The sequence below is a fragment of the Rhododendron vialii genome, chromosome 11a (assembly GCF_030253575.1).
Source record: "Rhododendron vialii isolate Sample 1 chromosome 11a, ASM3025357v1".
In the NCBI taxonomy this organism is placed as follows: Eukaryota; Viridiplantae; Streptophyta; class Magnoliopsida; order Ericales; family Ericaceae; genus Rhododendron; species Rhododendron vialii.
In genome coordinates this window covers 16,599,547-16,626,083 of record NC_080567.1, presented here as the reverse complement: position 1 = coordinate 16,626,083, position 26,537 = coordinate 16,599,547, and the positions used below count along the sequence as shown (strand labels likewise).

The 26,537-nt window shown below is 39.1% G+C and overlaps 2 protein-coding genes and 1 pseudogene across 2 annotated transcripts; 2 read left to right on the top strand and 1 right to left on the bottom strand.

The window, feature by feature from the left end:
- The first annotated feature begins 308 nt into the window (after window positions 1-308).
- Window positions 309-26,537, top strand: part of LOC131306662 (pumilio homolog 3-like) — a 28,934-nt pseudogene continuing 2,705 nt past the window's right edge.
- LOC131306663 (DNA-directed RNA polymerase V subunit 1-like) lies at window positions 6,661-19,884 on the top strand. The gene is made up of 3 exons (XM_058333059.1): window positions 6,661-9,930; window positions 10,346-10,716; window positions 19,085-19,884. The coding sequence occupies exon 1, from the start codon at window positions 6,717-6,719 to the stop codon at window positions 7,560-7,562; it is 846 nt and encodes a 281-aa protein (XP_058189042.1). The 5' UTR covers window positions 6,661-6,716; the 3' UTR covers window positions 7,563-9,930; window positions 10,346-10,716; window positions 19,085-19,884.
- LOC131306921 (uncharacterized) lies at window positions 19,650-25,656 on the bottom strand. The gene is made up of 16 exons (XM_058333353.1): window positions 25,630-25,656; window positions 24,440-24,944; window positions 24,288-24,305; window positions 24,029-24,194; window positions 23,873-23,968; window positions 23,352-23,792; window positions 22,925-23,252; window positions 22,464-22,853; window positions 22,233-22,370; window positions 21,885-22,088; window positions 21,656-21,797; window positions 21,035-21,573; window positions 20,754-20,819; window positions 20,050-20,163; window positions 19,853-19,905; window positions 19,650-19,743 (listed from the first exon to the last, which is right to left on the bottom strand). The coding sequence occupies exons 1-16, from the start codon at window positions 25,654-25,656 to the stop codon at window positions 19,650-19,652; spliced, it is 3,321 nt and encodes a 1,106-aa protein (XP_058189336.1).

Genomic DNA, 26,537 nt, shown 5'->3' with positions numbered 1-26,537 from the left:
AATTGACCTGGATATCTAGAAAATTTTTACAATTCGGGTTTTGCGCCATTTTTTGAAAATCTTATTGAAATGGCATATCTGACTTTAATTGGACCATCGTTTTGCTTTTCATATGATGTAGCAACCCTGGTCATTGAGATGGATAGGATCTTCAAGTGGATTGGTTTCGTGGTCCTCCGTCGTTTGGTTTCTAATGTTTTTTTGCCATTACCTTGAAGAACCAAAGGTTGCTCCAGTGCTCCTTACTGATCATAAACAAAGAAGGCTTTTTCAAAAGATGCCTTGGATTTCTAATTGATGCTTGTTTGTTTTTGGTATATTTGGTTTGGTTAAGGGGGTGTTCCGGTTTTGTTAAAAAAGTATTTTTTGGAAAAAGAAGGTAATTTCAAACTCAAATATAATGAAAATGAAAAATATTTTTTCAAATTTTTTTGCACCGTTTAAAAGTTCTTAATGAGATCTATCAAACAAGATCTATATTGGTAGGAAAATTATTTGCGTAAACACATGATTTTTGAGCTTGAAATTACCTTCTTTTTTCAAAAAGTACTTTTTTTCAAAAGTGGAACACCCCCTTATTCTGTTTTAAGGTCAAGTATGTTTTCTCTTAAATTTTTTGTACCAAGCAAGCATTAATCGTATGGTTGAACTATTTTAGTTGTGTTCGTTTTAAATTTCAATTCCTATTTGACATGTAAAACAGTTTCTAAAGTTCATCTCTGACAGAAGAAAGTTCATTACAGGTTAATCCAATTATTTCCTCTATCTGTAGAGGTAGCTAATCATAGCACTGAGTTACCTTCTTGCACCACGTACAGGTACATTTTCAGTGGCAATTGAATACGATGACAGGCATATGTAGGTCATGGAGCTAACTACTCCATCTATAAAGGTGCTTTAAGAGACTCTACGGACATCAATGGACCGCAGATGTTAATTAAAGGATATAAATTAACAAGTTTATGTCCCTTTTTTTTATTAGTCTGCAAGTTTGAATGACCTACTTCGAAAACTTTAGTTTTTTTCACTTTGCTTTTCATGAACAGACATTAAAGGTGGCGGAAATGATCTGTTTGGTTTGGAAAAGCTCTTCGTTTTGCTGGCCGCTTGCTAAGCTTTTCTTTTTACTGAGCAAAATGGGTAAAGAGAGGGCAATCAGTGCTTCAGAAACTAGAAACACTCCTGGCTCAACTGCAGTAGCCCCTACCCGCTAAAGAGCGGTAAAATAATGGCCTAGACGGACCCGACAATGGCAGGTACCACTGAGACTGATCTGTAGGCCTTCCTTCATGAAATAAAACCCACTGGTTCCTGAAGCTCTTCTGTTCTTTTGATGATGCATGAGATTTTTGGAGTTTCAGGATCTCTATTAGGCATCCGAGATACCAGTTGTTAAATTGATACTGTCTGTTGAAACATTGGGATAATTACATTATGAACACTGCATCCCAGATGATTTATATACGTTTGACTACTGCAGTCCATCTCTTGTTGAACAGAATGATGTTAAGCTACTGATTTATTTTGGAAGATACTGATTTCAGTGAGCTTTACATGTCAATTGTTGCCTGCAACGTTTTGCACTACTTGTATGAGACAAGATTCAAAAGTGAAATTGCCTAAAGGAATGGTGCCAAAATGACCACATGATGGATGGCTAACAAAATTTGAGAACTAATAAAACAAAATGAGGTCAAATTCTCGTTTCTCACATCATGGGGTGATATAACAGTCACATTAACTGCTGAAATGTCCAAATAGGATGAACTTTGGAGGGACTTTTCGGTTGCCTCAGGAGACCCTCTGACTGCCCCAAATTCATTCACCTCTGAAATAAGAACAAAAAAACATATGTATATTAACTTCCCGACTACCAATTACATCAATGAGCACACAGAAACGTGCGAAGCACGAGCATTACACTAGTGGTTTCAAAGATTCTTGCAATTCCAGGTCAGGTTGGCTAAATTTGTAGCTTTGAGGATCTAGTAATACATCATCGAGCATGAAAGAGCCTAATGATCCCTTTGTGTTGATGAGAACTGCAATTCCTTAGGGTGTTTTTTGTTTTCTGTGGGAGCCATTTTTATGTTCTAGTGCAATGTCTTTGCGGAGACAAAACTCGTGCTTTTCTCAGATGAGGCGTGTGTTGGTTGTGGGTCCATTAGTTTTGTGACTAGTAATTTTAAAGAAAGTATTCTTCTAAATTGGACCCTCGGCCGTTGTCTTCTTTATTGGTACAATGGAAATATCTTTTGATCCTCTTCTTTCTGTTAGGCACCCACACTGATAGGCAATTTGTTGTTAGAGGGTTCCTCCATGATTATGTTGGTGAAATTTAAACTTCGATATCTACATGCAGGATGATTTGGGGCGTGCAACTCCTGGCTCTACGAATCCTTCGTGTACTGCCAGCCGTAATGCTTTTGAGAACGGTGAGGCCTTTGATTCTTCTGAAGCTGAGTTGGCTCATGTGCGTAGAAAATTGGCATCTCCAAATCCTATCCAATCCAATGTAAATGTTCAGAGCTCATCTGATGGGAAAAATGTTGGCCTACCTGTATCATATTCCTATGCTACGATTTTGGGTGGTTCCTTAACCCGCAGCACCACCCCCGATCCCCAACTCATTGCTTGGGCTCCTAGCCCTTGCCTTGCTCCTATTTGTGGAGAGAGAGAGTAAACATGTCTGAAAGAGAAGCCTTAATAGTCCAATCTCATTCAACAGTGTCTCAGCTTCGGCTACAGAGTCTGCTGATCTGGTCTCCACTTTATCGGGCATGAACCTTTCAAATGCTATGATAGATGTAGAGAAGTATTTACCACCACAGATTGAACATGATGAGGATGATCCCCAATACCTATCCCTTCAATTTGCAAAGCAGTCGGAATCATGTTACGCAGCAGCATCCGTAAGCGAACAAATCTGAATCTGGGCATTTTCACATGTCTCTTACCGAGCAGTCAGCAAAAACGTCTTATCCAGATTTGCTCACGAGCAATGGGGCTCCGCATAGAACTACTGCTTCTTCTAATAAATCGTACATGAAAGGATCTTCTACTTCTATGCTTAACAGCAAAGGAAGCTTATCTTCTCACTATCAGCATATGAATGCCTACTAATTCTTCGTTTCTGAACTATGGTTTAGGCGGGTACTCTGTAAATACTGGCACTTCTAACATGCCACCTTTATTCGAAATTGGTGCTGCTGCATCAGCTGTGGCATCCCCTGGAATGGACTCTAGGATGTTCGGCGGAGGTTTGCCTTTTGGATCAAATGTGAGCCCTGGCGCATCAGAATCACCTAATTTCAACAGAATTGGAACCAGGTGGGACCTCTGGTGGATCCCGCGTATCTTTAGTACTTGAGGACGGCAGAGTATGCGGCTGGACAATCTGCACATATTTATGATCCCTACCTGGATACAAATTACTTGGGGAATTCTTAAATGGATTTACTCCAGAAAGCTTATCTGGGTTCCGTACTATCACCTCAGAAATCGCAACATGGCGGTCCCATTGGCTCAAATCTGGTGGTTCTAATCACCACGGTTACTATGCAACTCCTGCATATGGGGTTGGGTTGCCTTGGTAAATTAGAAGTTTGCCTTGGTAAATTATCTACAATACATTGTTCTTTCCTTTTTTTGCTAGAAGTTTGTTTTCTTCTTTACTTCATTGGTTCATCAAAGCGGAAGAAAAACCAACTGGTTTGCTGTCTGTTTACATTTGAGCTAAATTTTGAGATCGGAAAAATGGGTAATTAGAAGCATCACGAAGTTTTTTGTTTCTGAACCATGAGAGGGGTATTACCCGGGGTTGGAATTTTTGTTTTTTTGCTAGTTGTCATAAGTGGGTAGGTTGTTTAAGTTCTTAAGAAGTCAATTATTTGTGTATTCGAGTAGTAAACCACCTATGTGAATAACTCAAAACCAAATTTTGTCTGCGGTTCTACTTCCTTGCCAATCACAATGAGAATAATTAGAACCTTATTAGTGCACTGATTTCGTTTTTAAATGTTTGACAACTTAGGTGATTCGGCGAATGAATGACTATTTAAGTCTAGTGTTTCAAGTTTCAATACATGCTGAATATTTTGTTTGGAAAATGGTATAACCATTGCCTTAGTAATTCTTGTTTGTTTCACATGAACTGATTGTGGTCTGTAGGTTGTTTCTAAGGAGAGAGAAGGGATGTTTCTAAGGGTGGTTGCCCCTCTGTGTAACTAGATGGTCTTAGACTCTTAGTCGTCCCTTAGTCAGATCGTCAAAGCCAATGATTTCAGTTACTTCAAAAAAATCTACAATCCTTTGCATATGTAGACGTATGTATGTATCTGAGAGTGTGAGTTTGTGCGTGGAATTTGGTTTATGACCTGTTTGGTTCGCATTTCCTAATCTATTCCTGTTCTGCTGCTGCTGCTGTTGCTACATACAGGAACCATGATCACTGAATAAGCAAGTATAAGAGGCTGTGATGATAATTTTCTCAAGTTCATAGGCTGAGAATATGTGACCCATTTCTTGGCAGGGCGACTGATGTTGCAGCCATGGTGGGAAAACCCTTCTCGTCTACAACCAGAACACAGATCTGAGCCTCACCTTTTCCATCAATTTATCCTCACACTTCTTCGGAGCCTGGAATACTGAGGCGATGATCGAAATGGTGTGCAGTTAGAAGCTCCCAATTCCCAAACAGCTCTGGAAAACTTTTGTGAAAGCAACATTGAACCAAGCACGGCCTCAGAGCCTTGTTCAATTAAGATTAAGATTTTGGGTTGGTTCTGATTCTAATCGATTAGTAATCTTGGGCTGACACACATGAAATATAGTTACATTGAAAACCCATGCATTTGGGGTGGTTCAGAAACTCAAATCTTAGAATGAGGCTAATAAACAGAGAGAAGGGATGTTTCTTAGGGTGGTTGCCCCTCTCTTGAAAAGATTATCTTGATCCCTTATCAGATTGTCAATGTCTATGATTTCAGTTACATCTACAAAATCAACAGCCCTTTGTGTAAGTATGTGTGTATATATATCTGGGTGCGTGTGTTTGTTGGTTGAATTTGTTTACGATACAGAGCTGGCAGGTAGGACTTTGCCTATGATGGCGAAAAGAGCCTGTTTACGCTGGATCCTCTTCCGAGGAATAAACTAGAGTTCACCATTGTGCTGGAGGATGTCGTGTCTAGCAGGTACGGCGAGAAGAGCCTGTTTAGGACTCTTTCCATGTTGGTATTGGTATCTTTTCTGGATCTGTTGACACTTGCTGATTTTATACATTTGTAAACGGTAATCGATGCCCTGGAAGTCCTAACGATGACCGTAAAAGGCAACGGAGACCATACAACTCTAAGACGTTTAAGGTGGAGATAAGCTAGCTGCCAAGATTCCGTCGCAATCAATGGCCAATGCTCTAAGCGGTGAAGAATCCGAGAACTCTCAAGACGCCCTTAGAATTCTGGATATCATCTTGAGACAAGGCTGGTGTTGGCTCGGACACCCTGGTTATCAATAAATGAGTATGGGTTTTGGAGATGCTCTAATGAAAGTTGTGTGCAAATAGAATCACTTGAATGAGTATCTGGAAAGGAACTGAAGAGAATGAGGCTAATAAGCAGAGAGAAGGGATCTTTCTAAGGGTGGTTGCCCCTCTCTGTAACTAGACGGTCTTAGTCATCCCTTACTCAGATCGTCAAAACCGATGATTTCAGTTACTTAAAAAATATCAACAACCCTTTGCATATGTAGGCGTACGTATCTGAGAGTGAGTTTGTGCCAAGAATTTGGTTTATGACCTGTTTGTTTTGCATTTCCTATCTTTTCCTGTTCTGCTGCTGCTGTTGTTGCTAGTTGCTACATGCAAGAACCATGGTCCTTAAGAGGTTGTGATGATATTTTTCTCAAGTTCATATGTTGAGAAGATGTGACCCATTTCTTTGCAGGGCAACTTATGTTGCAGCCCTGGTGGGAAAACCCTTCTCTTCTACAATAAAAACACAGATCTGAGCCTCACCTTTTTCCATTAATTTATCCTCACTCTTTTTCGGAGCCTGGTATAATGAGGCGATGATCGAAATGGTGTGCATTTAGAAGCTCCCAAACAGCTTTGGAAAACTTTTGTGAAAGCAACAACCAAGGATTGCCTCAGAGCCTTGTTTGATTGAGATTAAAACTAAGATTTTGGGTTGTTTCTGATTCTGATCGTTTGGTAAACCAGGGCTGACACACATGAAATATATTTATTGTGAAAACCCAGCATTTTGGGTGGTTCTGAAACTGAAATCATGGAATGACGCTGCTAAAGAGAGAGAAGGGATGTTTCTTAGAGTGGTTGCCCCCTCTCTTGAAAAGATCATCTTGATCCCTATGATTTCAGTTACGTCTACAAAATCAACAGCCTTTGTGTATGTATGTGTGTATGTATATATCTGGGTGTGTGTTTGTTGGTAGGATTTGGTTTTTGACCGAACCAAACCCTGCATTTGTATCTTTTTCCATTTTCTTCTTCTTTTGCTGCTAGTACTAAAGACAATATATTTGGATATATGGACAGGGAGATAGAGATAGAGAACAAGGACCATTGAATAATTCAAGGAATTGAACTCAAGGAATGAGGCTCAAATGGAGAGAAGGGATGTTTCTGAGGTTGGTTGCCCCTCTCTGTAAATTTGATGATCACTATCCAAAAATAGGATCACCAAAGCCTATGATTTATGTTCTATCAACAACCCTTTTCGTATTTCCACGTGTGTGTGAGAGAGAGAGCGAGAGATAAGCTCTGTTTGACCTATACAGCTGGTTTGTCAACATACTCGTTGAGGGAAGGTTCAAAGGGGCATACATTTTTAAGCCCTGGTCAAGTGGTACATGGGAGTATGATGGATGGGGATATTTTTTTTGTTAATCGCCCTCCGATTACGCATAAACATTCCGTGCAAGCGTTATCAGTTTATGTTCACGAGGACCATACAGTTAAGATCAACCCTCTTATATGTGGGCCTCTAAGTGCTTATTTTGATGGGGACTATGTTCATTTATTTTATCCTCAATCTCTTGCTGCAAAAGCAGAGGTTTTGGAACTGTTCTCTGTAGAGAAGCAGTTGCTTAGTTCTCATTTTGGCAACCTCAACTTGCAGCTAGCCATTGATGCATTGTTATCACTGAAGATTATGTTTGAGAATTATTTCTTGACAAGACCAGCTGCCCAACAGCTGGCAATGTTTGTCTCCAATTCCTTGCCACATCCAGACTTATTTAAGGCAAAGAGATCAGGCCCTCAGTGGACTGCGGTGCAATTATTACAGACAGCTCTACCACTTTGTTTCGACTGTTCTGGTGATAGATTTTTGGTTAGGAAGAGTGAACTTTTGACCATTGATTTTAGTTGGGACGTAATGCTGTCAATTGTTAGTGACATTGTCAGTTCTATTTTCTCTGAGAAGGGCCCAGATGAGGTTTTGAAGTTCTTTAACACTTTAGAGCCTTGCCTCATGGAAAATTTGTTTTCTCAAGGTTTCGGTGTAGGATTAGAACGTGTCAAAAAAAAGTGTAGGATTTGAAGATTTTTTCATTGAGAGAGCTGTCTTAGAGGACATTAATTGTCGCATTCAGGAAATTTCACCCCTGCTTCGTAGCTTGCATTCGACATATAACGAGTTAATTGAGCTGCAAGTAGAGAAGCACTTACGGCTTCTGAAATTACCTGTTGCTAATTTTATTCTGAGGTCATCAGCAATAGGATATATTATTGACTCCTAGAGTGACTCCTCTATTACAAAAGTTGTTCAGCTAATTGCGTGACTGGGGCTTCAAATTTTGAGTAGGGGGAAATCTTACCCCAGCCCCCAGGGGCTTAGTTGTGGACATGGCTTCTCTCTTCCATAACAAGTATCCCATTCATGCTAACTACCCGTCTGAGGTATTTGGGTTGGTGAGAAGCTGTCTTTTTCATGGTGTGGTATCAAGAGATGGCTCATTCTATCTCTGCCAGAGAAGTAATTGTCTGTTCATCCAGAAGGTTGAAAGAACCTGTTCTGGGATCCTTTATCTTTTCTTTGTTTTAAATCATTGGGTTTACGCATAACTTCGGTGATTTTTAATCCTTTCAAAATGGCAGCAACCTACCTTTTCTTGTGATTTCTTTCTATCTTTTATCAAAGAATCATACAAACGGTTGATTTCCACGCGATACATTTTGTAGTACATCGTTCAAAAACTTAATGGCGATCCTGTTGTTATCTGCTATGACGGCACAGTGAGGAATGTCACAATACAGGCTCTGATGATAATATTTCTTCATTCAAATCAGGCGTTGAGGTCCGACCTGTTTTGTGGTGGGGCAACCTGGAGGCCCCCAGAGACATTTTCTCTCTCTTCTCAGGTTGCTGCCATGACGGAGTCACTTTTCTTGCATGATTATTCAGTATGCATTGATCTGAGCCTTGGTTTCCCTTTCCTCTAACATTTATGCATTGCAATGGCAACATATAAGTAATTGTATGTATGTATGCATGTGTTTGTGAAGTGATAGTGAATATGTGGTAGGAAACTTGGGCTAATCTCGGTTTTGGTTCGCTTTAGGGGTTCCATTGCGGGAGAGCTAGTTTGAGTTGGAAAATGTAGTTTCTATTTTTCTCACTGCAGTACCCTATCCATGAATCTTGCTCACAAGTCACAAGATCTTCGGAGTTGAGGGTGCGAAAACAACGGACTGGTAAACAAATCTGATTTCCAATCTATCTTTTTGGAAAGAACCCATTATTCCTAGAAATGCATCCAAAACTATGCATGTGAAAGTTACTCTCTCATTTCTATCTCAGTATTACTCAAATTGTCAAGGGCTTCGAGTTGTACATTCTTGGTATTTTGTGTCATATCAAATATGTGCCTTCTGTAGTCTTCATTACCTCGGCTCAGGGCGAGGTCTAGGTGTCGGTTTCATGTAATTTCTTGAAATTAAGATTGCTATCTGAATTTGTTTCTTTGAGTGATGCCCTTGTACGTAGATACTCCTTGGCATGGGTAATGTCTGATGACAACCATGCTCTGAAATGTGAACATGATCGATCCTACGTTTTTTCCTTTCACCATCCTCATGTATCTCAGCATCTGACTGATATGGTTTGCAACATTGTGGGACAAGTGACAGGACTATTTTCAGAATCCAAATATGTTGCTCTTGATGAGCTTTCTGAAACTCAAAAGGTATTCTTCTTTGATCACTTTTGGATTGTTTTCTTCCCTACTTCCATTTCTTTCCTATATATTCTTCTCATTCTCTCCTTATTCTGGCGGAAGCGGCCTCATCCTCTAAACAAACTATTATGTACTTGGATGTCACTGGAGTCCACATGCAGAACTGGTTAGACCCTCCACATACTTTTGGATTTGCTGATTGGGACTCTGATTGCGTCTATTTGACCATTGAGGTTGTGTTCGGATCATGGATCTGTGATGGGTTCTGCGACTGCTGTACTTTTTTTTGAACGGAAGAAACTTCTTGAATGCTACTTGGGATCAAGGATTTGTATGGAGATTTATGAAGGGAAAGAAAATGTAAAGCAAAAATATGAAGATAAGGAAGTGAGAAACTAAGTGTGTTTCTTTGGTTCATGTCCAGGTTTCTCCAATATTATTCAGGTAAATGCTATCCAAATAGAATATATGAGCAGAATGATGTGGCATTGGGATAGCCAAGTCATCAATTAAAAAAAGACAGGATTTTGCTTGTTAAATGAGGGGAAATGATTTACTGATCATTTTGTATTCCGAAAAGAAGAAATGATTAATAGGCATCCTGCCAATTCTGTTAGTAGAAGTTTATCTGCAACCCATTGTTCATCTGCAATCTATTGATCTCATTTTTCTCTGACGACATCGTCTCTACGGTCTTGTCCATTGTCAAACCAGGCTGCTCTTTCATACAAGGTATTTACCCAAACTTTTCACATTATTTGGCTTATCATTTTTGTAACATTCATGTGTCGCTCTGTTCTCTTGTCTCCCTTAAAGCGTTGACAACCAGGCTGCTCTGTCATACAAGGTATTTTCCCAAACTTTTCACATTATTTGGCTAATCATTTTTGTAACATTCATGTGTCGCTCTGTTCTCTTGTCTCCCTTAAGCGTTCAAATCCGGACTGGAATCGGCTCCATTACACGTCGTAGCACTCCATCCCTGCGCTAATTGATGCACAGTCCATGTAATGCCCACTTGCGCCAAATTGACCCAGATATCTAGAAAATTTTTACAATTCAGGTTTTGCGCCATTTTTTGAAAATCTTATTGAAATGGCATAGCTGACTTTTATTAGACCATCGTTTTGCTTTTCATATGATGTAGCAACCCTGGTCATTGAGATGGATAGGATCTTCAAGTGGATTGGTTTCGTGGTCCTCCGTCGTTTGGTTTCTAATGTTTTTTTGCCATTACTTTGAAGAACCAAAGGTTGCTCCAGTACTGATCATAAACAAAGAAGGCTTTTTCAAAAGATGCCTTGGATTTCTAATTGATGCTTGTTTGTTTTTGGTATATTTGGTTTGGTTTATTCTGTTTTAAGCTCAAGCATGTTTTCTCTTAAATTTTTCGTACCAAGCAAAGCATGAATCGTATGGTTGAACTATTTTAGTTGTGTTCCTTTTAAATTTCAATTCCTATTTGACACGTAAAACAGTTTCTAAAGTCCATCTCTGACAGAAGAAAGTTCATTACAGGTTGTTACCCAAATTATGCAACCTAGAGGGGGGGTGAATAGGATTGCTAGTAATAATTACCAATAAAAATTTATCTCTAACAATATATGCAAACAATAAGTATGCAATCAAAATAGAGAGATAGAGAGATAGAACCCGTTTATAGTGGTTCGGTCCGGATTTGTCCACGGTCCGGCCCTACTCCACTTCTCCTCAAGCAATTACTTGAAGGTTAGACTAATCTTTAAAAGATTACAACTTGTAAGTCTTGCGGGTGCTTACAAGAACCGAATGCCTCTAGCTTTCCCGAGGAGCTAGCACAACCGCAAGAATTTTCTCCGAAAACTTCTCAAAAACAATAACACCCAAATTCCAACCCGAATTTGGTCTTCTAAGCTTTCAAGTGTTTGACTCAAACACTCACTTAGGAAATACAAGTATGTGAAGAAGGTATGAAAATTATCGCTCACGACTTGTACAAATTTTCTCTCGAGAATAATATGAAAGTGGAAGAACAATGAGAATTTTTGGCTTTGATCTTTTGAGAATTTGCTCTTGCAATAATATGGAATGTTGTAGCTTGTGTATGTACTCATTAATGAGTTCTTGATGCCTTATATAGCCATCCATATGCTTCCTAGCCGTTGGAAACTAGCCGTTGGAACTAGCCGTTGGAAACTAGCCGTTGGAAACTAGCCGTTTGAAACTAGCCGTTGGAAACTAGCCGTTGGAAACTAGCCGTTGGAAACTAGCCGTTTGAAACTAGCCGTTGGAAACTAGCCGTTTGATAGAGTGGTCATCCGGGTGGTCGTCCGGTTGTCACAGCTTTCTGTTCAGACAGCCGGCTTGTCAGCCGGTTCGTCAACCTGTGGCTCACAATTTCATCTAAATAAACCGTTAAAGCATGTATTGAGCTCAATAAAGTCTTTGTAAATATAAATCATGAATCCAAGAGACTTTATGCTATATTTCAAGGTCACGAAAATATTTAATTCGGGAATCGACTTTTCGATAATTTTGTATTTGCCGAATAAAAATATCATTGAATTAATCATCAAAATAATTAATAGAGATGCATATAAATTTTCACAAGTTATAATGCATACATTTTTCAACAATCTCCCCCTTTTTGATGATGACACAAAATGATAGTTTTTATTCAAGTAGGAGTTATGCCAATCTCCCCCTTAATACATGCACCAAAGCAGTTATCTATGATTAATTAAAACTTGGCTTTTTCTCCCCCTGTGACATCATAAAAAAAAAACTAAAAAGAGAAAAACAATAGGGCCATGGTTCCAGCACCATGCCGCTCTTGCCCTGTAGCACTCTATCTTCGTTCATTGAGAGCTTGGCGTCCTTGATTTTCGTATTCTCGAATAATGGCTGCTACAACGGCAGCTATAATGCCAATCCAATACCACAGAGTATCCACATTTACATTCCATCCGAACCATGGTGGTATTCTCATGGTAAGTAACGCACACAGCAGAATGAAGATAAAGAGTTGCATCCAAATGGTTTGGATAAACAACCTGAACTCTGCTCGTTCGGCATCTCTTTCGTAAAACTCAAACGGTAACCCTTGCGGTATGTTTGCCATTGCTTGATGAGAGATTTAGGCCGAGAGAGAAGGAGAGATAGATAGATGAAGAGATAGAGAGAGTGTTGTTGAATTTATAGAGTATGAGAGAAGTGTTTGAGGATAAGGAATGCCGCGCCGAATTGTTTGAAAGTTGAGATTGAGGATATCCGAATTGTTTGAAATTTGAGATTGAGGATAGCCGAATTGTTTGAAATTTGAGATTGAGGATATCCGAATTGTTTGAAATTTGAGATAGGGGATGCGGTAGGCGCCGAAAGAGATATATATGAAGAGATAGAGATAGGATAGGGGATGCGGTAGAGATGCGGCGCCGAAAGAGATATAGAATAGGGGAAGAAAATTGTGTTCGGGTGTTTATTGTTGTGTCCCCTTAATACATGCTCCCCCTAAAAGAGAGCTTTTTAAAGAATGCGAGGGGTATTACCGAGAATGATTATCCCTGCAAGCTTAGAGACAAGAAATTCATATCGGCGAAGTATATAAGAGACAATTTAAGCACTAAGCCATGAAGTTCATACAAACTAAGTGTAACAGACTTAATAAATCAGAGTTAGCAACGCAAAAGCTTGAATAAGTCTCAACCTCACGGTTGTCCGGTTGGACATCCGCTTGGACATCCGACTGACAAATGCAGGTTAAGTCCAGAAATCGTTTAAGAGGAGTAACATTAAAGACCATAAAACTGATTTTCTTCATACCAAACACAGGAAAATGAAACATATGATAAAATGTTTGGAGGGTGATTTCTTTATCAAGATCATTTGTACTCTCCATCAAGTATGATATTTACGAATTCAATCAACTCAACATTGAATCCAAAAAAAAACTTTTGACATCAAGAACACAAAACTTTTTCATAAATGATTAGACATGCCGAGTTCTCGTCGAATGAAACAAAATTGTTCTTCACCAAGGGGTTTTGTGAAAATGTCCGCCAATTGCTTGTCGGTACTAATAAAGTTAAGTTCAATATCCCCTTTTTGAACATGATCTCTTATAAAATGATGTCTAATCTCAATATGTTTTGTTCGAGAATGTTGAATTGGATTCTTGGTTAAGCTAATTGCACTAGTATTATCACATTTAATAGGAATATGATCATATTGCAAATTGAAATCCTCCATTTGTTGTTTGATCCACAATATTTGGGCACAACAACTTCCGGCCGCTACATATTCCACCTCGGCGGTAGATAGAGCTACGGAATTTTGTTTCTTGCTATGCCAAGACACTAGAGAGTGCCCTAGAAATTGGCAAGTCCCACTTGTACTTTTACGATCAACTTTGAAACCTCCAAAATCCGCATCCGAATAACCAATTAAATCAAATGCAGCTCCACGTGGATAAAACAATCCTAAGTCATGAGAACCGGCAACATATTTAAAGATACGTTTAATAGCTTTTAAATGCGATTCTTTAGGACATGATTGAAATCTAGCACACATGCAAACACTAAACATTATATCCGGTCTACTTGCAGTGAGATAAAGTAATGAGCCGATCATACCTCGATACATCTTTTCATTGACGGTCTTACCATTCTCATCTTTGTCTAGCTTAGTTGATGTGCTCATTGGTGTGCTCGTTGGCTTTGATCCTTCCATGCCAAACTTCTTAATAAGTTCTTTCGCATACTTGGCTTGGTTGATTAGGATCCCCTCATTAGTTTGCTTGATTTGAAGTCCGAGGAAGAAGTTAAGCTCCCCCATCATACTCATTTCAAATTCACCTTGCATACACTTAGCAAACTCTTTGCACATATTATCATTAGTGGCACCAAAGACAATATCATCAACATATATTTGAATAATGAGCATATCTTTACCTTTGGCTTTAATGAAAAGAGTAGTATCAATTTTTCCACGAGTAAAGCCATTGTCAAGCAAGAATGAACTAAGTCTATCATACCATGCACGTGGTGCTTGCTTCAAACCATATAAAGCTTTTGAGAGTTTAAAAACATGATCGGGGTATACATGATCTTCAAAGCCGGGAGGTTGTTTGACATAAACTTCTTCATTTATGAACCCATTCAAAAATGCACTTTTCACATCCATTTGATAAAGCTTGAAATTTTTGAAAGATGCAAAGGCAAGTAATATGCGAATAGCCTCTAATCTAGCTACCGGTGCAAAAGTTTCTTCAAAATCAATACCTTCTTCTTGATTATAACCTTGAGCAACAAGTCTAGCTTTATTCCTAACAATATTTCCGGATTCATCTAGCTTGTTACGAAAAACCCATTTAGTACCTATAATAGTGTGATCAAGAGGCTTAGGTACTAATGCCCAAACTTTATTCCTTTCAAATTGATTTAACTCATCTTGCATGGCCAAAATCCAATTTTCATCATCTTGAGCTTCCGGAAAGTTTTTAGGCTCAATTTGAGAAACAAAAGCTTGATTTTCACAAAAATTTCTATGAGACGAGCGAGTGGTTACCCCTTTCGAAACTTCTCCAAGAATCAAGTCCTTTGGATGGTTTTGCACGAATCTCCAATCCTTGGAAAGATCTTGGTTGTCTCCCATGGCATCTTGAGGTTGATTAATAACTTCATCTTCTTTGATTTGAGAGCTTTCTACTTGAGTATCACCATCAACTTTTTCTTGAATTGTCAAGTCATGAATCTTATGTGTAATCTCTAAGTCATCATTATCAACAACATCCTTAGTAGCACAAGGATTAGATTCATCAAAGGAAACGTGAATAGATTCTTCAACAAGATTAGTGCGCTTATTATAAATTCTATATGCTTTGCTAGTAAGAGAGTAACCAATAAAGATGCCTTCATCCGATTTTGAATCAAATTTACCCAAGTTATCTTTTCCATTGTTTAATACATAACATTTACAACCGAAGGCATGAAAGTAATTAATGTTGGGTATTCTACCATTCCAAAGCTCATAAGGAGTTTTCTTGAGGATAGGCCTAATTAAAACTCGATTCAAAATATAGCATGAGGTATTAACGGCTTCCGCCCAAAAATATTTTGGCAAAGAGTTTTCACAAAGCATAGTGCGGGCCATTTCTTCCAGAGTACGATTTTTTCTCTCTACTACTCCATTTTGTTGAGGAGTACGAGGTACGGAAAAGTTATGACCAATACCATGTTCATCACAAAACTTTTCATATAAAGAATTGTCAAGTTCTTTTCCATGATCCGTACGAATGTTAGAAATAACAAATCCTTTTTCATTTTGAACTCTTCTACAAAGTTTAGTGAAATTAGGATAAGCCTCATTCTTATGAGCTAGGAACATCACCCATGTATATCTAGAGAAATCATCAACAACAACAAGACAATAATAGTTTCCACAAAGACTTGGAGAGCGAGTTGGTCCAAACAAATCCATATGAAATAATTGCAAAGGTCTAGTAGTTGAAACAACATTTTTGGACTTAAAAGAAACCTTGGTTTGTTTTCCTTGTTGGCAAGGACCACAAAGTCTATCTTTTTCAAATTTGATTTTAGGAAGACCTTTTACCAAATTTTTTTTAGAGAGTTTTGAAATAGCATCCATACTTGCATGTCCTAGGCGCCTATGCCAAAGCCAACTATTTTCACTCAAAGCGGAAAAACATTTTATATCACAATTACTTAAATCATTGAGATTAAAAACATATACATTTTCAAGTCTTTGTCCAACGAAGAGTGTCTTGTTGCTTTTGACATTTTCAATGATACATTTGAATTTTTCAAAGATAACACGATTTCCTCTATCACATAATTGACTTATGCTAAGAAGATTGTGTTTTAAACCACTAACAAGTAAAACATCTTCAATAATAGGAGAATTACCTATATCACCGATTCCTATGATTTTGCCTTTGTTGTTGTCTCCAAATGTGACATGTCCACCATCTTTAGGCGAAAGAGAATTGAAAGCCCTCTTGTCACCGGTCATGTGTCTTGAACATCCACTATCAAGGTACCAACTTCCTTCCTTGAGAGAACTTTTGAAGCATACCTACAATAGCACATCAATTCTTGACTTTTGGTACCCAAATCATCTTGGGTCCTTGAAGGTTAGCATTGATACGGTTCTTAGGAACCCAAACCTTTTTTGCATTAGAAGATGAGTATCCTTTCATAGGACATGTAGGAGAAATATGACCAATTTTACCACAATAATGACATGTCAATTTAGAATGGCTAGAAGGAGGAACATCTTTTTCAAAAAGATTTTTGTGTTGAGTGGGATTATAACCAATTCCGGCCTTGTGAAAAGAAACCATTTGTTTTCCAAGAAGAATGTCTAAACTTTCTTTTCCACTAGTGAGTTTTGAAAGAGAATTAGTTAAATCATCAATTTGTTTTTCTAAAGATTCGTTTTTGGAAGTATCCTTCAAATACTCTTTTTCTTTTTCCAAAGAGGTTCTTAAACTTTCATTTTCTTCCTCCAAAATATCTTTCTCTTCAATTAAATCATCTATTTCTAGTGAAAGATCTTTAGCAACCTTTTTAAGAAATTTGTTTTTAGAAACAACCTTTTCAAATTCTACTTTCAACTCTTTATAGGCAATAAATAATTCATCAAAGGAATAGGATGAGTCGAGATCTACCTCGTTTTCTTCGATGGCCATGAAACACAAGTTAGCGACCTCTTGTTGCTCATCGTCCTCATCGGAGCTACTATCGTCACTATTGTCCCATGCGGCCATCATAGCTCTCTTTTTGTCCTTCTTTGAATATTTTTTTGCATATGGACATTCACTTTTGATGTGGCCGGGCTTCTTGCACTCGTAGCAAATGATTGGATCCTTTTTACTATTTTCTTCTTTGCCTCCATCTTTTCTTGAAAATCCTCTGCCTTTGTGAGATGCTCTATTTTTGAGGAGTTTCTTGAACGTTTTTGTGATGAGCGCCATTTCATCATCCTCACTTTCGTTGCTTGAATCCTCCTTGCTTTTTGATTTGCTTGTTGTACTTTTGAAGGCAAGATCCTTAACTTTCTTCTCTTTTTCACCCTTGAGGTTGTGATGCATTTCCTCCGTCATGAGAGATCCCATGAGCTTGTCCATCGTGTATGTTGAGAAATCTTTGGATTGCAGGATGATGGAGGTGGTAGTGTCCCAATTGGTTGGCATGGAACGGAGCACCTTCCTTGTCATTTCGGATTGACTGTAAATCTTTCCAAGAGCTTTTAAACCGTTAGTAATACTAGCAAATCTAGCAAACATTTGAGATATAGATTCATCCGGTTTCATTTTGAAGAGCTCATAGCTATGCACAAGAATATCAATTTTGGACTCCTTAACTTGACTATCTCCTTCATGTGACATTTCTAACTTATCCCATATTTCTTTAGCCGATTCACATGCGGAAACACAATCATATTCATTGGGAGTAATAGCACAAAAAAGAAGGTTCATAGCTCTATAGTTCTTTTCTATTGAAGCCTTTTCCAAATGACTCCACTCATAATCTGGTTTAGGCATAGTCTCTTCTCCAACTTTCTTAGTAGGAATAATGGGACCATTTTTGATAATTTTCCATAGATCATAATCCGTGGATTGAATAAAGATCATCATTCTATTTTTCCAATGAGAGTAATTTTCTCCGGTGAACAAGGGAGGTCTATTGGACGATTGACCTTCGATACAAGAAACATTACTAGTGGTTGCCATGGATCTTAACTCTTAGATGGTTAAATCTACAAACAAGAGCCGAGGCTCTGATACCAATTGTTACCCAAATTATGCAACCTAGAGGGGGGGTGAATAGGATTGCTAGTAATAATTACCAATAAAAATTTATCTCTAACAATATATGCAAACAATAAGTATGCAATCAAAATAGAGAGATAGAGAGATAGAACCCGTTTATAGTGGTTCGGTCCGGATTTGTCCACGGTCCGGCCCTACTCCACTTCTCCTCAAGCAATTACTTGAAGGTTAGACTAATCTTTAAAAGATTACAACTTGTAAGTCTTGCGGGTGCTTACAAGAACCGAATGCCTCTAGCTTTCCCGAGGAGCTAGCACAACCGCAAGAATTTTCTCCGAAAACTTCTCAAAAACAATAACACCCAAATTCCAACCCGAATTTGGTCTTCTAAGCTTTCAAGTGTTTGACTCAAACACTCACTTAGGAAATACAAGTATGTGAAGAAGGTATGAAAATTATCGCTCACGACTTGTACAAATTTTCTCTCGAGAATAATATGAAAGTGGAAGAACAATGAGAATTTTTGGCTTTGATCTTTTGAGAATTTGCTCTTGCAATAATATGGAATGTTGTAGCTTGTGTATGTACTCATTAATGAGTTCTTGATGCCTTATATAGCCATCCATATGCTTCCTAGCCGTTGGAAACTAGCCGTTGGAACTAGCCGTTGGAAACTAGCCGTTGGAAACTAGCCGTTTGAAACTAGCCGTTGGAAACTAGCCGTTGGAAACTAGCCGTTGGAAACTAGCCGTTTGAAACTAGCCGTTGGAAACTAGCCGTTTGATAGAGTGGTCATCCGGGTGGTCGTCCGGTTGTCACAGCTTTCTGTTCAGACAGCCGGCTTGTCAGCCGGTTCGTCAACCTGTGGCTCACAATTTCATCTAAATAAACCGTTAAAGCATGTATTGAGCTCAATAAAGTCTTTGTAAATATAAATCATGAATCCAAGAGACTTTATGCTATATTTCAAGGTCACGAAAATATTTAATTCGGGAATCGACTTTTCGATAATTTTGTATTTGCCGAATAAAAATATCATTGAATTAATCATCAAAATAATTAATAGAGATGCATATAAATTTTCACAAGTTATAATGCATACATTTTTCAACACAGGTTAATCTAGTTATTTCCTCCATCTGTAGAGGTAGCCAATCATAGCGCTGAGTTACCTTCTTGCATCACGTACAAGTACATTTTCAGTTGCAATTGAATACGATGACAGGCATACGTAGGTCGTGGAGCTAACTACTCCATCTGTAGAGGTGCTTTAAGCGACTCTTTGGACATCAATGGACCACAGATGTTAATTAAAGCACATAAATTAACAAGTGTATGTCCCTTTTTTATTATTCTGCAATTTTGAATGGCCTACTGCGACAACTTAGTTTTTTTCTCTTTGCTTTTCATGAACAGACATTGAAGGTGGAGGAAATGATCTGTTTGGTTTGAAAAAGCTCTTCGTTTTGTTGGCCGCTTGCTAAGCTTTTCTTTTTACTGAGCAAAATGGGTAAAGAGAGGGCAATCAGTGCTTCAGAAACCAGAAACACTCCTGGCTTAACTGCAGGAGCCCTTACCCGCTAAAGAGCCGGAAAATAATGGCCTAGACGGACGCGACAATGGCAGGTACCACTGAGACTGATCTGTGGGCCTTCCTTCATGAAATAAAACCCACTGGTTTCTAAAGCTCTTCTGTTCTTTTGATGATGCATGAGATTTTTGGAGTTTCAGGATCTTTTAGGCATCCGAGATACCAGTTGTTAAATTGATACTGTCTGTTGAAACATTGGGATAATTACATTATGAACACTGCATTCCAGATGATTTATATACGTTTGACTACTGCAGTCCATCTCTTGTTGAACAGAATGATGTTAAAGCTACTGATTTATTTTGGAAGATACTGATTTCAGTGAGCTTTTCATGTCAATTGTTGCCTGCAACGTTTTGCACTACTTGTATGAGACAAGATTCAAAAGTGAAATTGCCTAAAGGAATGGTGCCAAAATGACCACATGATGGATGGCTAACAAAATTTGAGAACTAATAAAACAAAAAGAGGTCAAAGTCTCGTTTCTCACATCATGGGGTGATATAACAGTCACATTAACTGCTAAAATGTCCAAATAAGATGAACTTCGGAGGTATTTTTCGGTTGCCTCGGGAGACCCTCCGACTGCCCCAAATTCATTCACCTCCGAAATAAGAACAAAAAACATATGTATGTTAACTTCCCGACTACCAATTAAATCAATGAGCACATAGAAACATGCGAAGCACGAGCATTATACTAGTGGTTTCAAAGATTCTAGCAATTCCAGGTCAGGTTGGCTAAATTTGTAGCTTTGGGGATCTAGCAATACATCATCGAGCATGAAAGAGCTGTTGGGTTTTGCCCATGTGAATGACTTCTCTAGAAACCTCTCTATAATTAGCTGGCTGTGCTTGGAAAGTCCCAAAGAGCATTTGTGATGCTTGGAATATGAAGAGTCAAGTGTGTAGATCCCTCTTTTATTCCTATTTAAATGTGGCAGTGCATGTGTGCCGTGATAAGTGTGGAAAAAAACAGCAGAGAGAAAATTGTGAGATAAAAATTGTGTGAGTTTGAGGGAGATAAAAATACTGAGATTTTGAGAGTTAGAGAAGGGTATTTTGTATCTCATTGTACTCATTCAATATTAGTGGTAGTTGTTCTCTCTCCGTGGACGTATCCGAGTTTGGGGAACCACGTAAACTTTTTTTTGGAACCAAGCAATTTTATAAAGGGGACAGAAGCCCAACAAACGAGCAGGGGGGAAAAGCCTGCAAACAGAATACAACCAAACCTAGGCAACAAGCAGGGGGGAAAAGCCTGCAAACAGAATACAACCAAACCTAGGCAACAAAGCTAGACAAAAGAAACCAAGAGAATCACCGTAGAGACACCCAAAGGAATTGAAACTACAAAAAAATAGAATCTGGGATCTCCCATGACATGCAGGTATGGAGGTTATCCACTGTCTTGGGAACATTCCGCCATGAGCTAGCACAAGACTTGACTTCTTCCAGAATTTGGTGCATCACTACCTCAGGATTATGCCCAATCTGTTGAAAGATGCGTCCATTCCTCTCCCTCCAAATGTAGTAAATAGCTGCAGCTAGGCAAAGCTTAAGCAAAGAAGCCCATATAGATTTATTTTTGCAAGAATGAGAACCCCAAGAAACCTCAGAAGCAAGAGACCAATCATGAGTGAAAGAACCCAACTGAGCTCCGATCCCTAACCAGACTCGAGAGGAGAAATGGCAAGAGAAGAACAAGTGAGCATGTGATTCAACACTCCCCAAACATAAGTCACAGCTACTATCATGGACAATACCCCACTCCATTAACCTGTCTCGAGTATTCAACCTCCCCAGAATACTCACCCATTGAATAAAAGACCACCTCGGAACATGCCTCTTGTGCCAAACCAAATGATACCATTCAACCTCAGAAACTGAAGATCTAAGAGCCTCCCAAGCAGACTTTGCAGAATAACACCCTAATGGAGACAAAGTCCAGATTACAGAATCCTCATTTGCAGGATGAGGTAAAAGATTAGGGTCAAGTATTAGCAACGATATCTCTAACAATTACAGATCTGCTTCCATACCATCTCCAAATTCCATTATGAATTATAGAACACACCTTAGCATGAAGAGATCTACCAAGATTAGTAGTCACACCATCACCATATTTGAGTAATAGAGGGCCAAGATTGTGCCAATTATCTAGCCACAAAAAAGTATTCTTGCCATTCCCAATCTGAGCTTTGATATATTGAAGACCCACTCTCCTCAGACCAAAAAGCTTTCTCATTGTTCAAGAAGAGTCACCAGGCAAGTTCATAGACCAAATACAGTTGTGTTTGATAACATACGTATGAACCCATTTAACCCAAAGGATGTCTTCCTTCTTGCAAAGAGCCCATAAGTGTCTCAGCATAGAAGCCTTATTCCAATCTTTTAACCTTTTAAAACCTAAACAACCTTCTTTCTTAGGCGTACACACAGTACTCCAAGCCACTTTGGCTCCAGAGGTTTTTAGTTGTATTCCTTGCCAAAGGAAAGCACTAAGCATGCTCTCAATCTCCTTCATAAGCTTGCAAGGAAGAATAAAAATTGAAGACCAATACACATGAATACTAAACAAAACTGAACTTATTAATTGGGCCCTTCCACCAAAAGAGAGAGACCTATTAGACCAAGACTGAATTCTAGCCAGCATCCTGGTTTTGAGCACTACACAATCAGAATATCTCAATTTGGTAGATATAAGAGGAACCCCAAGGTATTTAACAGGAAGGGAAGCTTCTGGAATCTCCAAAATAGACCTCAAACCCTGCTTCAACTCATCCCCAACTCCAGCAAAGAAACATGCACTCTTATCAAAATTAGGTTACAACCCAGAAAACAAATAGAACTCCTTAAACACACTGTCTATAGTCACAAAAGATGCATTAGAGGCCCCACAAACAATAAACATATCATCAGCAAAGGCCAAATGGGAGAGGTTGATATCAACACATTTAGGATGATAAGTGAACCCCCCTTGAGCTATTCTAGAAAGCAGAATTGCAGAAAAAGCCTCCATGACTAACAAAAAAAGGCAAGGGGAAATAGGATCCCCTTGCCTTAATCCTCTCCTTCCTGGAAAAAAACCTCTCAGCTCACCATTAATAACCACATAAAAATGAGGAGTGGAAACACAAGCCCTGACCCAGTCAATGAATTGAACAGGGAACTCCATATACCTCATAACTGAAACAAGGAAATCCCAATCGACACTATCATAGGCTTTCATGATATCAAGCTTTATAGTACAACGAGGAGGCCCTTGATCCCTGTGGTAACCCCTAACAATCTCCTGCATTAACAAGATATTATCCAGAATTGATCTGCCTTTGATAAAGGCAGATTGAGGAGGCCCTACGATACTGGGTAAAACTGCTTGAAGTCGGTGGCAAGAACTTTGGTAATACATTTATACACTGTATTACAGCACGCTATAGGTCTATAGTCCTTAAGAGAATGAGGAGCAGAAACTTTAGGCACTAGAGTAACAGCAGTAGAATTCCATCCCACAGGCATATATCCAGATTCAAAGAAAAAGAGAATACCTGCCACAAAGTCCTCCTTGATAATGCTCCAATTATCCTGAAAGAAAGCAGAATTAAACTCATCAGGCCCAGGGGCCTTGTCACGGTGAATAGATTTAAGAGCACTCAGAATTTGCCCTTCAGAGACAGGCCTTATTAAACCCTCCCTATACCCCAAAGGAACCTTTTTCTAAATAGCAGCAGAAAGAGTCTCAGAGGCGTCTCGCTTTTGGCTAAATGGAGACCCCAAAAGGTGCTTATAATACCCAAGAATTTCCACCTCAATATCAGCAGGGTTATCCAATGTAACACCTTGAACACTTACCAAGCTAAGAATAGTGTTCCTCACTCTATGGGCATTCATTTTTTGATGAAATTTTTTTGTATTCTTATCCCCCAAAGCCAGCCAATTCACTCTAGACTTTTGCTGTTTATAGGCCTCTTCAGCACTGGAAAGAGCATAGAATTGTTGAACCAAATCCTTCTCAAGGTCACATAAAGCTTGATCATGACCAAATCTGAGGCACAAACTCTGAATTTTAGATAGATTGACCCGAGCAGCCTGAACTCTCCTACTGAGGTTACTATAGTGTTGTTTATGAAAAGCCTTAAGAATAGGCTTAAGGCCCCTAAGCTTCTGACTGAGCCTTTCCATCGGATTCCTTCCACAAGTAATGTTCCAAGAAGAGTGAAGGATATCTTGAAACCTACTATCATTCATCCAAAAATTAAAGAATCTGAAAGGACAAGCTTTAAACTCCTCTTGTTAGACCAAGTGAACCAATACCCTTTTGTAACCATATCATGCATACTAATATCCTCCAAGCAACTATTGAAGTCAGAAGCAGCCGACTCATCAAAGCCCTCCAACCTCTCATCTGGCCTTCAAACGACATTGAAATCACCCATGAGAATCCATGCAGAGTCACCCAGAGCAGAATACAGATCCCTCAAAGCAGACCACAGTCCAATTCTATCTCTAGCTAAGTTCATCCCATACACAATAGAAGCATAGAACATCTTGCGCTCAACAATCACTTCAACAACTACCACAATCATTTGGGCAGAGCAAAACGCCAAAGAAGCAGAAAAAACCTGAGGATCCCAACCTACAATGATTCGAGCCACTGACATGTTACCCAGATTATTAACACAACTCCAATTACTTGGAAAACATCAAGCTGTAACACTAGCCAAATTACCAGGCCTGACTTTAGCCTCTACAACACCAAATAGAGAAATCTTATTCCCTCTTATAAAGGACAGAATCTCCTTTTACTTTAAGGGGTTATTGAGGCCCCTTATATTCCACACACCAATCTTAGACATTAAGAAAGTTAAGACTTTTTATTACCACCTTTCCCTTTAGCCTTACCCCTTCCACCCTTGGGCAAAGGAGGAGCAACATCTTTCACATTCAAAGGAAGATCATCATCGACACGGCCAGGCATACTATCTTCCACATTCGGAACAACTGAAGAAGAAGTAGCACCAGTAGCATCTACCACCTTTCCAGAAAGAGGAGAGAATCTATTACGAGCATATGGACTAGCAATAAACCCTATATCTCCCAAATCATTCCTAGAAGGGAAAAAGGAATCCACCAGAGTTGGCTTACCTGGTTTGGTATCCACAACCAATTCAAGTCCCCTACTATACTGATTCACCACTTGTTCAATGGCAGCATCATCACAAATTTGAAGTCGAGCAGATTTTTGATCACCTCCAGTCTGAGGAATGCAAGGCAAAACTTTAGGATGGCTAACAGGCTTGGTAATTTGAGGAATACCAAAAGGCTGAAAAGGGCTCCCCAACACATTAGGCCTACCCACCCTTGAAGGGTTAGCATTATCAGCAAGCTGTGGAGAACAAGGAATCTCAGAAGATTTATGAGGACTTTTACTAGAACCGCCCTTAGGAACTACCCTATCAACTTCACATGTGCCACCAACCTCAGGGCTAGGTTTAGAAACAACAGGAGTACTATTAGCTATGGAGCACGGGTACCGGTACGCGGTACGGGTACGGGTACCGGTACGGGAAACGGCAAAACCCCAAAAAAGTAGGGTACGGGTACGGCGGGGGTACGGTGAATAGATATATAATTTTTTTCTATTTTTTATTGCTTTAAATGAAATATAAACCCATTTTACCAACAAAATGTAAGATAGATAAAAGTTCGAAGTTCATACATCAAGTTCAACGTGCCTAGATCAAAGCTAGACGAGTTCCTTGTTCCTTACATACCAACAGTACTTACAAACATTGACTCAGTGTAAACGTGTATGTGTATATAAAAGAGAGAGAACTTACGTCTTCTGTTCCGATTTGGAGCCCTAGACCGCTGCCTCTCTCAGTGACTCAGTAAACATGTATGTGTATATAAAAGACAAAAAAATTACACAATAAGCCTATATTTTATAATTATTTACAAAAAAATCCCTGAAATTTTGAAAAAAAAATCATTTTGGGCTAAAACGTACCCATGCCGTACCCAAAATTATCAAAAGTACCCGATCAAATTTTGCCGTACCGGCACTGTACCCGTACCCGGTACAGGTACGGCGACATTTTTGAAGTTTTGAAGTATCCGTGCTTCATAGACTATTAGTCACAACCTTTGCAACCTTCTTAGAGCATCTTGCATCCAAGTGACCAAAAACCTTACAGAAGGAGCATTTTGTAGGTTTCCAGGAATACTTAATAGGGATTTCACAGCTAACCCCAGTAGCATTTACCACTTCCACTGAATCCAACAATTCAGTACTTACATCAACCTCAACACAAATTCTTGCAAAAATGAGCCTCTGACAATTTTCCGTCATATCATCTGCATAAAGAAGAACACCAATCGCACTAGCAATAGGACTCAACCCTTCTTCATTCCAGAATTCAAGAGGAATGCTGGAAAATTGCACCCAAATAGGAATTTAGACAGTTGCTCTTTCTCCAAGGACATCTGTGGTCTCCAAGGCTTTAGAATCATAAGTTTCCCAGCAATGAGCCATGGCCCAGCCTCTATTAGCTTCCTAATAGCATCACCATGAGAGAACTTGAAAAAATAGAAACCCCGATCGTTTGAAAGAACTTCATAGATACCAAATTTTCGCCAAATATTAGTAACAATATCTTTCACCAACTTAAAGTTCACTTTCTTATCCAAAAAGTAACCCACAACACAATCAGCCCACTGCTGACATCCCGTAGCCTCAACAGAAGGAGGAAGGTACACTACTGGTTTTTCTGCAGTAACTGCAGGGGGAAAGTAACTCAGATTCATAGGCGACCCACCAGAAGAGGATTGAGCCACCACTGAACTCCACTTTGGTTGCTCGGTAGCCTTACTCTGATTATTCCCCATAGAGAGAATAACCTCATCCTTGGAGCACAACTGCTCCTTAAGCACAAGGATCTCTGCGCTCAAGGATTTGATTCGCCTCATAGCCGGGTCA

Excerpts from the sequence above, each read along its gene's own strand:
- LOC131306663 (XM_058333059.1), top strand. The coding sequence starts at position 6,717 with ATGTTCTATCAACAACCCTTTTCGTATTTCCACGTGTGTGTGAGAGAG.
- LOC131306921 (XM_058333353.1), bottom strand. The coding sequence starts at position 25,656 with ATGTCGCCGTACCTGTACCGGGTACGG. Across the intron at positions 23,969-24,028 it reads TGGTCTGCTTTGAGGGATCT|GCCAGATGAGAGGTTGGAGG; the intron begins GTATTCTGCTCT and ends TGTCGTTTGAAG. Across the intron at positions 22,089-22,232 it reads AATTGAGATATTCTGATTGT|CTTATGAAGGAGATTGAGAG; the intron begins GTAGTGCTCAAA and ends CTTCCTTGCAAG.